The sequence below is a fragment of the Syngnathoides biaculeatus genome, chromosome 15 (assembly GCF_019802595.1).
Source record: "Syngnathoides biaculeatus isolate LvHL_M chromosome 15, ASM1980259v1, whole genome shotgun sequence".
Taxonomy (NCBI): Eukaryota; Metazoa; Chordata; class Actinopteri; order Syngnathiformes; family Syngnathidae; genus Syngnathoides; species Syngnathoides biaculeatus.
The window spans coordinates 14,032,360-14,047,778 of record NC_084654.1 but is presented as its reverse complement, the minus strand read 5'-3'; the positions used below and the strand labels follow the sequence as shown (position 1 = coordinate 14,047,778).

General features: G+C 43.4%; 1 protein-coding gene across 1 annotated transcript; it reads left to right on the top strand.

Moving 5' to 3' along the window:
- Positions 1-6,245: 6,245 nt before the first annotated feature.
- entpd5a (ectonucleoside triphosphate diphosphohydrolase 5a) lies at positions 6,246-14,317 on the top strand. Its single transcript, XM_061844578.1, has 14 exons — positions 6,246-6,449; positions 6,553-6,999; positions 7,321-7,400; positions 8,303-8,446; positions 8,807-8,882; positions 9,410-9,445; positions 9,819-9,907; positions 9,991-10,070; positions 10,156-10,217; positions 10,313-10,414; positions 11,196-11,339; positions 11,428-11,484; positions 12,850-12,965; positions 13,046-14,317. The coding sequence occupies exons 2-14, from the start codon at positions 6,591-6,593 to the stop codon at positions 13,127-13,129; spliced, it is 1,479 nt and encodes a 492-aa protein (XP_061700562.1). The 5' UTR covers positions 6,246-6,449; positions 6,553-6,590; the 3' UTR covers positions 13,130-14,317.
- The last annotated feature ends 1,102 nt before the right edge of the window (positions 14,318-15,419 follow it).

The window sequence follows — 15,419 nt, the reverse complement described above, 5'->3', positions numbered from 1 at the left end:
TTGAGAATAATTGGTTTGTAGGCCCACCTCTCAGCCAAAGTCAGGTGGGATAAACCTCATCACCCCAATGACGACAAGTGCTATTGACATTAAATGAATGGAATAAATTTACTGACTTCAATTCTACAGATGTGTTTTAGCACAAATTGCTCCAAAACGGCACCTGTCATTCGCAGTGTCCGTGTCAGAAACCAAATTACGTTGACCATCCCATTAGGTTCTCTTTTTTGTCCAAGTCAAAAGAATGCCACTAAGACCATGACAGCAGTGATTGCCAATCAGGCAATCACCGTGGCATACCAAACAAGTGCTGTGAGAGATCATTAAGCAAGCCGTGGACAATGTTCCAATTTCCATCAATTTATTTGGAAATTATTCTTCAAATACAAATACTTTATTGAACCATCTCTACCGGTGACATCTAGTGACACGCGTAACACTGAGAATGCTCTTTCATTAGCTGGCACAAGCTGTCATTGTAAACGATTGTAAATGTAAAATGGCTGCCTTGGCTCAATAAAGGTCGGGAAGCAGGTTCGCAGTCGTGTTTATGGATACAAAAGACGCGGCTCATAATTCGAAGCCGCAGCATTCTCCGTGCCATCTAATTCCGACATTGTTAAATGTCACCCATCGGCTGTTCATCAAACCATACAGTATGCGAGATATTGCAAAAAGCGTTGGGCGTAGTTAGAGTTAAGTGGATCATATATGGTTGTTCAGTGCTGTAGGATGGTGAACAGAGTTTGAAGACTAAATTTAAAGGTAATTACTATGACAGTGAGGAGAGAAAACTGAAATAACCCTGAACATTTCAAATCTGTCATTATCATTGGAATTGTAATGACAAGGTTTGGGCCTCTTCAGTGGACCTTTAGGGGTAGGACACCCACAAACATGGCATTCCTGAGGCCAACCTTGAAGCATATTAATGATATATTGCACTGTGTAGATTACAAAGTTGAGGTCCCTTCTGGTGCTTTATGGTTTCAGTTAACTTGAAGCAAAATACCAACCCTGGTATTGAAACTACTGCTCTAAAACGCCGTTGGTAATGCGCTGCGTCATGCCATAGCGGTGCACTTTTATAGGGCATCCGAACATGATTTACAGCACGTAGTGGCACATTTCTAAAATTACTGGTGTAAAGCTGCCCTCATATGACATTTTACTTGGAAGAGCAACTCTATTACATGACTTTATCGTTGAAACAGTAGTCTTGGAGTGCACTGTTAAAGCAGCCCGTGATTCAGGACTGCCCCCCTCAATTGTCTTTAAGTGGATCACCGCTATCCAAACAATTTGTATGGCTGCATTCCTTGAAATATATGCCTTGAAGTATATTGTGAAACATTGAGACATATTTCAACAGAGCAAGCCGTGTTTCTGACAACTTTGGTTTGTCTGCCTTTTGCAGCATAATGCAAACGCCATCGCGCCGCAAAGTATTTCTGTTTTTGACTATATTTGTTCGACAGTCCCTTTGCAGGACAGTGGACTCCGTCGAACGACCAACTATATGTCACCGTCATCATACTAAAAGATAGTTTTATATTTAAAGGAGAAATCCAGTGCTTTGCATGAACAGTGTATCCAATAGGTCATGTAATATGTACCCCATTTTGACAAAAATGCTAAATCCTCTCTCATTTAATAGTGTTTTGAGAAGATTTTTGTTAACAATTGCGAATTTTCAGGGGTGCTGCCATTTTCGCTAGTCACATGATGTACGTATGTGACGTGTACTGTGCCGTTCCAAACGCTCGATTACATGGGATGCCATGATGCCCAGTGCTGATTTCTCAGGTTTATCCTCATCTGATGAAGAAAAAGCAGTATCGGTTGATCAGGAAGATGGAGGAATATTTTCATACAGATTCGAACCTGTGGCTATAATTAATGTTGAATATTTGGATGGTTAGTAGGCCGGAATGACTCGGAGTCTGACTACTCGGAGGCCTAGGCGTGACATAAGTGCGTAAACAAAGGCCCCAGGGAGCTCCGGGCCAGCAGCCACGCATGGTTCTTCGGACGGGAATGTCCCGGAGTCTGACGAGAGCGAGCCGAGTTTTCAGGAGGCCTTTAGCCGACCTTCGGTTGTGGCGGAGGCCTTTAGCCTAGCTCCGGTGTCCGGGGCTAACGGCCTCCGCCGCCTGGAAGCTTGGCTCGTGGCCCGCCACCGCCTGCTTCGTTACCCCCGGACACCGAAGCTAGGCTAAAGGCCTCCCCGGATGTTGAAGCTTGGCTCGCAGCCCGCCACAGGAGCTCGTGGCCCGCCTTCAGTAGCGGCGGAGGCCTTTAGCTTAGCTTCGGCGTCCGGGGCTAACGTCCTCCGCAGCCTGGAACCTCAGCTCGCAGCCGCTGCCAGAGCTCGCTTGTCAGACTCCGCGTCATTCCCGTCGCATCCGCGGCTGCTGGCCCGAAGCTCCTGGGGGCCTTTGTTTACGCACTTATGTCACGCGTAGGGCTCCGAGTTGTCAGACTCCGCGTCATTCCACCCGATGAACCATCTGAATATTCAACATTAATTACAGCCACAGGTTCAAATCTGTATGGAAGTATTCCTCCGTCTTCCCGATCAACCGATACTGCTATTTTTTTTTATCAGATGAGCATAAATCCGAGAAATCAGCGCTGGGCATAATGGTATCTCATGTAATCCAGTGTCTGGAATGGCATGGTACAGGTCACATACGCCCACGTAGATCATGTGACTCGCGAAAATGGCAGCGCCCCTGAAAATTCGGAATTGTCTATAAAAATCTTCTCAAAACACAATTAAATGAGAGGATTTAACGTCACATTGTCAAAATAGGGTACATATTAGATGACCTATTGGATACACTGTTAATCCAAGCACTGGATTTCCCCATTAAGTTCACGATCGGTCACTGCGAGTTCCTCATCAGCAGGATAACTTTCCAACTAGTTTCTCCCAAGCGGAACTGCCTAAGAAAGGTCACGGAAAGGAGCTGTCACAGAACCCCCCAATCATTGAAAACATGACTGTCTGGACAACAAATAAGACTTGGCAGGCTCTACCATATACTGTGTTCAGTGATGCAGAGCAGATCATTCAGATCGCAGACAGGAAAGAGCTGAGTACCGAAAAGATATTCTCATCCTTGTAATTTCTGAGCGTGATCGTGTTACACGTTTGCCACAATCACAGCGCAGATGTCGCATTTCAATGATATGTATGGGGACACTGTCAGACGATGTTGCGGTTGCGCGTCATATTTTTAGTCGATGGAGGTTTGGAGGTGACTTCCAGTTTGTGTTCACGGGAGATGTTGCAACCTATGTGGCTCCAAATGTTTTCATCATATACTGTAAAATGCAGGTCGGATTTATGTTACGATGATGAGATGTGCAGTTTTTTGTAGTTCATTTAATATTGAAGGTATGACTGTCGATATGGACTTGAGCAAGACACCGATCACCTGACTCCTGTCTCAGGAGGTACAAGTTTCTTTCATGAACATTAAGCAGACTGTGAGTTGAATTTCCCCATTAGGGATCACAATGGGTATAATAAACTAATGACACATGCAAAATATATTTCTCCATCACACGTGAGTATTGGCATGATCAAAGTCAAAGAAGGGAACATGGGCACACATCATTGAGAGGTCCTGCACATGTACGCTTTGATAGCGGCGAACGACCACTGCGGTCAACCACAGGCTTGAAAAAAGTAGCCGCAGTATTTAGAGAAAAGGAAGGAGGAAAGAGAGTCCAATATTTTTAGTTCAAATTACAGTGTTGGAACAGCGCTTCGCACAGTTGAGTGTCCTGGGAGGGGAATGGCATGATGGGGGAATGCTGATGCCAAGCCCCACCCCTCCCCCGCATATTGTCCTTTCCGTGGACTTCCTGCATTCTCTGTCCCCTTGCGCGTGAGCCCTGACCTGCCTTCCATTACCCCCGGACTGCTCACTCAGAACACGTTGGGGCCGAGGGTTGGGATCGGCTCACTTGAGGGATTTTTTCCAATCAGTTGATCTCGTGCATCCCGAACACGGCGAGAAGAAGAAGAAAAAGTGCAGCTGATACACTTGCAGCATGCTTTGGGACAGGTCGCCAAACACTTACCTAAAAAGCACTCGAGCTGCTTCATGCATTCTCTGGTAAAAATGTTCCCTGCTTGCCAAATATGTTTGATGCCCTAGTAAAGACAAAAAAAAAAAAAAAAACGCCTGCGGCCCAGATGAGTGGGAGTGAGATTCTAACATTCTTTCAACTTTTGTGCCAGCTGGAGTCCAGATCACATTTGCATATTTTAAGGTTGGTAAGGCTCGCTGCACATTTAATGTGGTGATTACTGCATGACTATGAAAGAGAGGTTAAATGGGGTTTGGAAAATGTGCATTGTACAAGCCACTGAACAAAACCACAAACTACTATAAACTATATTTAGTCCCATCTTATCTCGCTATTGATTCGTCTGTCTCTATTAAATGAATCAATGTCACTTCCTTTCTCTTTGTTGTAATGTCATACAGAATATTTCCCAGAATGAAAGTTGCACTCTTTTAAAGTAATCACAAGAGGATCCGTACTGAGCATTTTTTGTTTTGTTTTGTTTTTGTTCTTGCTTCCATTGCTTTTATGACTGGAGCACTTAGGCTACACACTACACCCACCCAATCATTCAAGGCAAATGTGTGCACTTCTGCGGATCCATTTGGAATGAAGGAATTTCATATACCGGCGCCTGAAATAAGTGTTTCACACGTCACCATTTTTCTCACTAAATATATTTCCAATGCTGCTATTGACGTGAACATTTCCACAGATGTTGGGAACTACCGAAGTAATCCATACATACAAAGAACGTACAAATAAGATCAGAAATTAAAGTTGTGTGTAATAATGTGAAATGACAGAGAAAAAGTATTGAAAGCGCCAATATATGTAATACTTTGTACAAAAAGGCTTTGTTTACAATGACAGCTTTAAGATGCATTGTCCCATTTCTTCACACAAGTGATCTACCAATCTTGAAGGTTCTGTGAGATTCTTTTCTGGATCGTGACTTCAATTTCTTTTCATAGATTTTCCATTAGATTCAAGTCAGGTGATTGGCTGGGCTATTTCAGTATCTTTATTTTTGTTCTTTGCAATTCAGAGTTTCCTTGGCAGTATATTTTAGTTCATCAATGTCCTCCCTTATTTCATTTCTATCATCTTCACAGATGACAGCAATTTTTTTTCATCAAGAATGACTCCTTCATTCAAGAATGTGAAATTGACCAATAACATTTGCTGAAAAGCAGCCCCACACTACCATATCACCACCTCTCTGAACTTCAGTGGTGATGTGCACAGCAAACGTGGTGTGCATTATGGTATCCCACAACATTTTGCTTTCATCTGACCAAACTATATTCTCCCAGTATTTGACTGCCTTGTCCAAATGTTGTTCAGCAAACTTTAAATGAGCTTTAACTTCCTTTTTATCTCCAGAAAGAGGGTCTTGCGTGCTTTCAGGCAATGCCGGTGGATTGCATTCCTCAGTTTTCCTTCTGGCAACAGTACTCGCTAATTCCAGGTATTTTTGAAGCCGTCTACAGGTGGGCTCAACTCTTCAGATTTTTCTTTGCACTTCTCTGTCATAAATGTTGCGAGGAGCACCTTCCAATCACAATTCAGGCAAATGTATGGCGGTATGGTTTGGTTGGCTTGCCGCTTCCGTATTACAGCCTCAAACGTCCTCACTGGAGCGTTCGGAAGCTTAGATATCCGCCTGTAACCATTACCGTCATTATATTTTGCAATGGTCTTGAGCGAGCTCTCTGCTTCACCCATCAGAAGATATGACTTGGCTCCCATTTTGGCAATAAAACACTTTTTGTAGGACTGAACCATCTGATATTCATTTGCATTGACAAGGGGGTGGATTGCTGTTTGATTATTGATAGATTTTAGACGTTGTCTTGGTTTTCCATGGTCGTGTGTTCAATACTCCCCCCCCAGTCATTTCACACTATTACACACAACTTAATTTCTGATCTTATTTGTTGTACTTTCTCTGTACGTGTGGAATAATTGGTTTGTTCCCAACACCTGGTGAAAATATCAAGAAAATAGCATTTTTGGAAATATATTAAGTGAGGAAAATGTTGATGTTATTTCAGCTGCAGCATATGCAGGATACACCTGAAATACTTGGTGTCACTTGGTGTTCAGGCGTTTCCCCACACTTCATGCTGACTTATTTATGACCCCCTCCCTCTCTCCTTTCCTAGAAAGGGGGAACTCCACATCCAGTAAAGACGAGGAGGGAAAAGATAGGCAGAAATAAGCACCCTCCCCTCATTCCAAGAGAGAGAGAAAAAAAAAAAAACGTCAGAGAGGCAGGTAGTCTCCGGCTCAGCTTCCAACAAGAAGGGTGACTGGATGGAGTGGGGATGGACCGCCACAGGATTGGAGGGTTGCTGCTCTCGGTATGGCCCCTCGCCAAGCCCATATGTCTTTATATAGTGTAAACACACGAGGGGACAGTCCTGGGTGTGCATCCACTCTGCTGAGCTCTCAACTTTTGTGCAGCATCTTCCGCTTCTCCCCATCTCTCGTCTCTGAACGCCATGGCGGGCCCGAACCTCCTCCTCTCGCTCTTGCTGGGGCTCCTGGCGGGGAGCTTCTTCGCCGAGGCCACCTACTACCGGCCCCACCGCTACTTCCCGCACTTCATCCGCTTCCGCCAGCCTCCCTCCAACATGGAAAACCACCTCCCGGAGGTCGTGCACCCGGCGGCCAGAGCCCCGCATCCCGACGTGCCCAAGTTTCCCGTCATTCCCGAAGTCCTCCCCCCGACACCCGAAGACATCCAGAGCTTGCCGGAGGCTTACCACGCGGAGCCCGAAGTCATCCGCCTGCCGCCTCATGCTGCCCCCGCCCCCGCCGACACGACGCGGGTCTTCTACGGCGTCATGTTCGACGCGGGCAGCACCGGCACCAGGATCCACATCTACAAATTCATCCAGAAAGACCCAGGTAACGAAGTGCTCCCGGTCGCCGCGAATCCTCCGCGTGCGCGCGTTGGCTCATCCTTGCGGGACGCCAAGTGTGCTCCCAAAAAGCAGCGGACGTGGACTTTGTAATGCACCCTGAAGCCGATCTCGGCAATATATGACGTGTACACTCCAAATATCACCAGCTGCAAAAGCGATTCCATTTCTCTTTTGCATTTTATTATTGCTATAGTCTACCATACCCTACTTTACTTTAACCAGCCGCAAATGTCGCATTTTAGCTTCTATGTTTTGCTGTCATATCGCTGATATTGATTTTATTTCATTTTTTAATTTCTTGTAGTTGAGCTCCCAGTTCTGGACAATGAAATGTACCATGCAGTGAAACCAGGACTTTCTGCTTATAAAGACAACCCTGAGGAGGTATGCAGCATTTTGACTTGCATGTGACATTTTATCAAATGAACCCACGGAAGTCAAATTGTGATGGGCATCTAAAACATTATGAAGATGTTGATTATGATATGATGATGATATGTTGATTTAAAAATATCAGTATTATTGTGCTTGTTGTTGGCAGTGGTGTAGAACTATATTTACATTTTCAGACATCCAGTCCCCCACCATAAACAAATGTATAATAAAAAATGATCAAATTGATTGATGATTAAATTCCAATAGAAACGGTTGTTACAACTTATTGATATACTTCACCTTCACCATTACAATAGAGAAAATCTCCATCAAGAAGTGCAACCTGAAGTGTATACAGCTACATACTATCTGCACATTAAATAAAAATACACCACATAGGCACACCTACATTTACAGTATACACACACTCCATCATACCCAATTCTTCTCAATCAAATGTACATGCTGCCCTGCACTATATCTTCTCCAACATATTTGATACATTCTTTAAAGTGGTTTATGTTTGATGAATCTAAATAAGACAACCATAACATTAGAAACAACGTTCATTAGAATGCAATACATTAGAAAAGCACTAGAAGCTGCAGTTGCAATTAACTGTTAAATGAATTATCTGAATGGCAAACAATACTATCTTTGTAAAGTCAAACCACTGATGTTTGCAGCTCCTCTATTGTATAGTATTACATTGTGTAAGTGTATATTATCTGTGTGCACGTCACATATCCTTTAGGATGTTCTCTGGGTTGGGTTCACATGTGCAAACAATAATTACACAAAAGCGCATTGCTGACGCTGCTGCATTTACGAACTTTATTGAAACAATGTTCTGCGTTTGCCCTGCTTCTGGATGCCCGCTTCTGTCACTATAACGGCCTTCCCCTCTTCAGGGTGGCAACACGGTGCGTCAGTTGCTGAAGATAGCCAAGAAGACCATCCCAGAGGAGGAGTGGAAAAGGACCCCGGTGGTCCTGAAGGCCACGGCGGGCCTGCGCCTGCTGCCCGAGGACAGAGCCAGCGCTCTTTTGAACGAGGTGAGGCGGGCTGTCTTCTCCCGCTGCCCTCAGACACTCTGGCAGGAACGCGAGCCGCCTCGCCAAGGAGCGGGATGAGAAACCACTAAGTGCTTACAAGTGTCACTGCTGGGAAAAAAAAGCAAACGACGCTGCCCATTTGGTGGCTGTGATGTTGCAAAAAAAAAAAAAACAAAAAAAAAACAGCTGTTGTGGTGTTGTCATTTGAAGTATTAAATCCGCCACTGTTGCAGCTTTGCTCAGAGCTCGCTTGTGTCAACTTTGTCACTGTTACAGTGGGATGTTTTTAGAATCTTCCAGAAAGTATTAATATTTGCATCTTTGGAAAGTTAGAATTCAAAGGGTCATCTTTTCTTGCAGGTGCGTCATGTTTTTCAAGAGTCTCCCTTCTACGTGCCACACAACAGTGTCACCATTATGAATGGAACAAACGAAGGTATGTTCATGGTCATTTTCACGTACGGGTAATTTGAACAATAAAGGTGAAGCCACTCTGCAAGTCCTTTTGCCAAAGTTTTGATGATTTCAAATTTGAAGATAAACCTTTGTGACAGGGCGAAGAGTGGTGCAAACCTTTCTTTTTTTTAAATAACTGTTAAGACAAAAGGTCGTTACTGTAAAGAAATCTTCCTAAAACCATGTGAATTATCTAATTTATGTGTTTTCCCATCAAACTCTGTAGTTACAAGTGGATAAATGATCTCAACTACTCAAACTATTGTCTTGATGCAATTGTAATAACGGCAAAGACATGCAGTAGTTGGCACACTTTAAAAGATTCTACACATTCATTCATATCTCAGAAATGAGATGAAAATGACCCAAGTATTTTGCAATCGGCATGTTAAGCGCTCCTTGTGATGTGTCTGGGCGGACTGTTGGTCTTGTTCAACATTTATGCGTCATGCGTCGAAAAGTGCCAATGCAGCTAATGCAGAGATTTGCACCCTCATGTTGTTCCAGGAGTCCTGGCCTGGGTCACGGTGAACTTCCTTACAGGTAAGACATTGCTTGTGTTTCGCTACATTGGTGTCAGTGGTCACAAGGCTCATATCTGAGCCTCTAGTGTACATTCAAGCCTGGCCACTGAAAGACGTTTGTCTCCTGTCTGAGGTCGCCAGCTTTCTGCCAACCTCGCAAAAACACGTGATGACTAGTCACATTTTTTTCTCCCCACCCAAGCTAATTTCTTTTCGAAAATAAATGTAACTGTAACTTCTCTCTGTTATCATTTTGTGCATTTTTCCTCATCTGAGCAGCTTAATAGATAAAGTTCCTGATCAATAAGTAATGTTAAATATGACCTGCTGACATTTGTTAATGTTGTCTTACTGTCTCCATTTAGTATTTTTTTTTAATTTCCAATATGTAGGGCACTTGTATTCCAACACAAGGAGGACAGTGGGCATCCTGGACTTGGGAGGCGGGTCTACGCAGATAACATTCCTCCCCAAGTCGAAGGTGCAAAATAATAACACGGCTGACAATTCCACTCCAAGTCATCTATGAAAATACACCACTAAATGTATATTTCTGCCCAACAGAAAACAGTTCAAGCTGCTCCCCATAGTTACATCGCCAAATTCAACTTGTTCAATAACACGTATCAGCTCTACACGCACAGGTGAGCGGCTGAAGTTTCTGACAATTCATTCGGTTTTTGAAATAAAAATGATTGGTACGAGCTTCACGATGTATTCACCGTACAGCTACCTTGGAAATGGACTGTACGCGGCCCGTTTGGCAACTCTCGGAGCACTGGGAGCTGAAGGTACTGTATCGAAAACCCTTTACATAAAATACTGTGTGAGGGACCTTTGAATGAAAGTGGGGCTTTTTTTTTTTTTTCATTTTTAAACATTTTAGGTCTGGATTGGAAAGTCTTCACCAGTTCCTGCCTACCAAAGAAGTTCAAAGAAGATGTGACTTTTGGTGGAACCACTTACAAAGTCAGCGGAGTTCCAGATGGTCAGTTCAGTGAAGTAAAAAAAATAAAATAAATGTGTGTGTGTGTGTGTGTGTGTGTGTGTGTGTGTAGCGCCAATGCACAGTATTTATATCAAGGCATTTTACACTTGGATAAGATCCGAGTACACGCTAGTGTTGTGTAATACAGTCACATGAAAACATCTACAGCTGCTGCAACTTGTGTCAGCTTGGTAGCAAAACGCATGTTCCATCTTCTATCTTACATTTAAATAAAAAGAGTGCGTTACGTCCACAAATAAGCCAGTCAATCCCATACCGTAGTCAAAGTGCGAAAAGATGCTGGGTTCGTCCCTGTTTTTTTTTTTTGTTTTTTTGGTGCGTGTGAGTGTAACGAGTGGCTCGATCTGGACCGCTCACAATTATGCGGTAAAAATAGACGGGCCGTCATGGCTTCAGTAGCTGCAGCTCTTGTCAGCGCCTGGTCACAGCGACACAACTGAGACAGTCGTACTCTTGGTGCTGGTTGACACTTTGGGACTTCCCTTCATATATATATATATATATAATATATATATATATATATATAATATATATATATATAATATATATATATATATTATATATATATATATATATATATATAATATATATATATATATATATATATATATATATATCTATATATATATATATATATATAATATATATATATATATATATATATATATATATATATGCAGGGGAACCCTGACCCAGAAGTAAGGTTCCTGTGCCACCATTGCTGCAAATCATTCTTTACACGGTTGCATATTGTCTCCAGGCTATGCGGGCTACAGGCTGTGCTACTACGAGGTGATGAAGGTCATCAAGGGAATCGTGCATCAGCCTTATGAGGTGAAAGGCAGTAGCGTGTTCTATGCTTTTTCCTACTACTTCGACAGAGCTGTGGAGTCTGGCCTCATTGGTGAGTCGGCGCTCGCCAAAAGAGTCGCCTTCCGTTATCTTTGTTATTATTGCCTTGCCCGAATTGTGCTCTTGGTTTCGCTTCACAGATGGCAGCCGAGGTGGCGCAATCGAAGTCAGGGACTTTAAAAAGAGAGCCAAAGAGGGTAAGTAGATGTGAGAGTGTCAAGAAACAGGAATAAATTGACATCCTGTGCGCATGAAGACGTTGCATAGTGCTTTTTGTCAGACTGAATTTAGTGTTGTAATAAAAATACAACTAATTATTTGCTAAAATAAGACAGAACTGTGCTTCATTATATGGTCTTCTTTTTCTTTCGGCTTGTCCCGTTAGGGGTCGCCACAGCCTGTCATCTTTTTCCATCGCAGCCTATCTCGTGCTTCTTCGTTCTTCACCCGCTGTCCTCATGTCCTCTCTCACAACATCCATCAACCTTTTCTTTGGTCTTCCTCTCCCTCTTTTCCCTGGCAGCTCCATCCTCAGCACTCTTCTACCGACATAATCACTCTTGCCTCTGAACATGTCCAACCCATTGAAGTCTGCTCTCTCCAACCTTGTCTCCAAAACATCCAACTTTGGCTCTCCCTCTGATGAGCTAATTTTTAATCCTATCCAACCTGTTCACTCCGACCAAGAACCTCGGCATCTTCATTTCTGCTACCTCGAGTTCTGCTTCCTGTTGTTTCCTCAGAGCCACTGTCTCTACTCCGTATATCATGGCCGGCATTATCATTATCATCATATCGTATCATTACATGGTAAAGGATTTAAAACATTCCCGCAGAATGTGAAGTGTACGGGCAATCAGAACGGAGCATTCACAATGCAATTGTTTAGTTCTGTAAAAGACAGTTTGCATTGCGAGAGACCCGCTCACATGGTCAACACCAGGTGCGTGGGTCTGGATCCCGTCGGGGCGCGGACGACCGTGCGGCCGCGGCGAGAGGCCACCCGACAGCCGTCACACCGACAGCGCCCACTCTCGGCCTTCAACTGGCCCCCAACTCGCACACTCCCACCTCTCTGTCATCCTTTCATCACGTCGCACGGCGGCTAGGAGTTTGTGTGGGCGTTTCCAAACTGCTGTCAATAAGCTAGAAATTTGAAATGCTTAATTGTGCTGTGTAACTTACCTCATTGTGGTTAAAATAATCAGATTGTATGCAAATCCTGTTGATTACCCTGAACAACCTCCTCCCTGTAACACAGCAAACTAACTACCTAAGCCACATTTCCTACAACTGTGCATTTCTCTATGAGACTTCTAAAATTCTCATTGCGATACAGATGTACTGGTGTCATACTAATGCATTCTAATTTGGGTGATCTATAGCAATAGTTTCATAAATTCATGTTGTTTAATTTTTCATATAATAATAAGATTGTCATTATTGGCCATTGACTCAGTTCGTCAACATTGCAGGGATCCATAGTATTTCCAAAAGTCGCAGTGATTTCCAGAAACCCTTTGCCCATTAAGTCTGACCCTTGTCGCTTGATGTGTTTCCAGTGTGCAACAAAATGGCCAAATACCGTGCCATCAGCCCCTTCCTGTGCATGGACATGACGTACATCACTTGCTTGCTGAAGGAGGGCTTTGGCTTCAAGGACAACACAGTGCTCCAGGTACGTCACGTCACTGTGGACCCGCGGATGCAAAAATATGGTGATGACGTCAACCTGATTGGCTTTCATTCGTTTGCCAGCTGGCGAAAAAGGTGAACAACGTGGAGACCAGTTGGGCCCTGGGTGCCACCTTTGACTACTTCAGGAACCTCAACATCCACTAAAGGGCAGCTCAAGGGCAATGCAGTCAGCACTGAGAGGGGCACTTTCGTCACTGCGGGGCTTCCCTCCCTCCGCCCACCCCCACAGGCACACCCTTGTCCCATCATGCCCACCCACCTCTTCCTCCTCATCCTCGACACCCAGCAAACACTAGCAGAACTGTTTAAGAAAAAAACAAATCACTATATTTTTGTAAAGCCAGCTATTTCTACTGTACGTTGAGCCCCTGACTGCTGGGCTGACTTTATTTTTGTAAAACATTTTTTTTGGTTCCTCATGGGTATTTGGAAACGTGCCCTCAGGTTGCTGTCCGGTGTGTGGGCCTAGTTTGTAGTCACGGTGGTTTGATACCGCCTGGTTGTGGGCGGTGCCATACACAACAATGTAATGGCAGTCTTACTCAAGTCACCTATGTCTTTTTTTTTTTTTTTTAAATCAAAAATGTTAATGATTCCATGTGAAATTCCATCGGCCAAAGTCGACAAGCAGTTGACAAGCGCACAGCTCCCGTCATTCAACTTTGCACGCAACACTTTAATTGTAGACATTGTAGCCATTCATCATGACTCACGAGGTCAAAGTTCACTCTCAGAGTGTGTGTGGTGAGCTGTCACACGCACGGAGTGAACACTTTTATTTTTACGTTTCCTGAACGGCGTAGTCAGCATCGCGCCGTGGCGAAATTGCAAAGGAGCAATAGAACAACCGCTCATCAAGTGGAGTTAACAAGGTCATTAAACGGAACTACTAGAAAAGTAAACACAAATTATGAACCAAATGACCCATCTGTGACTTTTAAAGTTGTGGGGATGTTGCTCATTGTTCAACAGCATTAATAATGATTTATACTGCTTCTCCTCGTGTGAACTGTACAAATATTTAAAGACCTGAAAATCCTTGTAATGTATTTTAACATTTATTTTAAGCTTTTAACTTTAAATGCTCTCTAAATACCCCCCCCTCCCCCCACACACACACTTTCTTCCAGGTATACAAAACGCTCCTTAACTACTGTTGTATATATGCAGGTTAGTGAACAAAAACCGCTCTCAAAAGCAACCCCTCCCAAAAAAAAAAAAAATTCCTATGCCATGTCACAGTTGCTCAGAATGCTCATTAACTGCCTAACTTGAGGCTTTTACTGTGTAAATTGTTTCTTTCTTATTCAACGAAATGCTTGTTTTACTAAAACATCAGTGTGAATATGTATTGTTCTTTTCCTTTAATAAATAAATATATAAAAATGTAACATTGAATTGATTGGAGCAAGGAATCATTTGGGGCAGCCATCCATCCATTTTATGACCTGCTTATCCTCACAAGGGTCGCGGCAGTGCGGGAGCCAATCCCAGCCATCATCGGGCAGGGTACACCCTGAACTAGTTGCCAGCCAATCGCAGGGCACATGTAGACAGACAACAGTCACACAATTAAACCTAGGGGTAATTTAGAGTGTCAAATTAATGTTGCATGTTTTTGGGATGTGGGAGGAAATTGGATTTTTCTGGAGAAAACTCATGCAGGCACAAGGAGAACTTGCAAACTGCGCACAGGCGGGTCTGGGATTTAAACCCCGATTCTCAGAACTGTGAGGCCAATGCTCTAACCAGTCGTTTGCAAATTGAATTGTGCAGAAATGGCCCAGAAAACATTTGGTGCGTGTATGACTTGCTTTTATAGAGCATATCTAGAGACTTGAATTCAAACAAAATGGGGAATTTACCATTTAGGAATTTCAGCGATTTTATGAAAAGTAACTCATTTTTTATATTAATAGATTTGTCATCTATCCTTCCATCCATCAAGCCAGGTGTTGTTCTACTTTGTCAAGCAGCAAATTATTGTTTTGGGAAAAAAACGCTCTCAGTCATCAGATTGTGGAGGCCTACCAATTGAAGAGTCTGGTGAGCGTGCAAGCCTGGTACCACTCTCTTGGCAAACAAAGAACAGTCTATAAATTGTACATATACAGTAGTGCAGGCAGTCACATGATCTTTTGAAAGTGTGCACTGTATATGTGTATAGGATGAGCGCTTGTACGCAACAGGTGATTTACACACCGCTGACAGATTTAAGGAAACGCCAACACAGAATGTGCGAGTGAGGGGTTTGGCCCACCGTGATTTGCAAAAACAGTTATGGCTACACCTCTGCATGGATTTCTAAATTCTTACTATGTTTTCAAAAGATCCATTCTCAGCCGTGATGAGCGTGAGAGTCCTGCCTCCCCCCACCCCCCAAATATTTGTATTCGATTTAAAGGAATTCACACATTTAAAATGGAAATCTAAT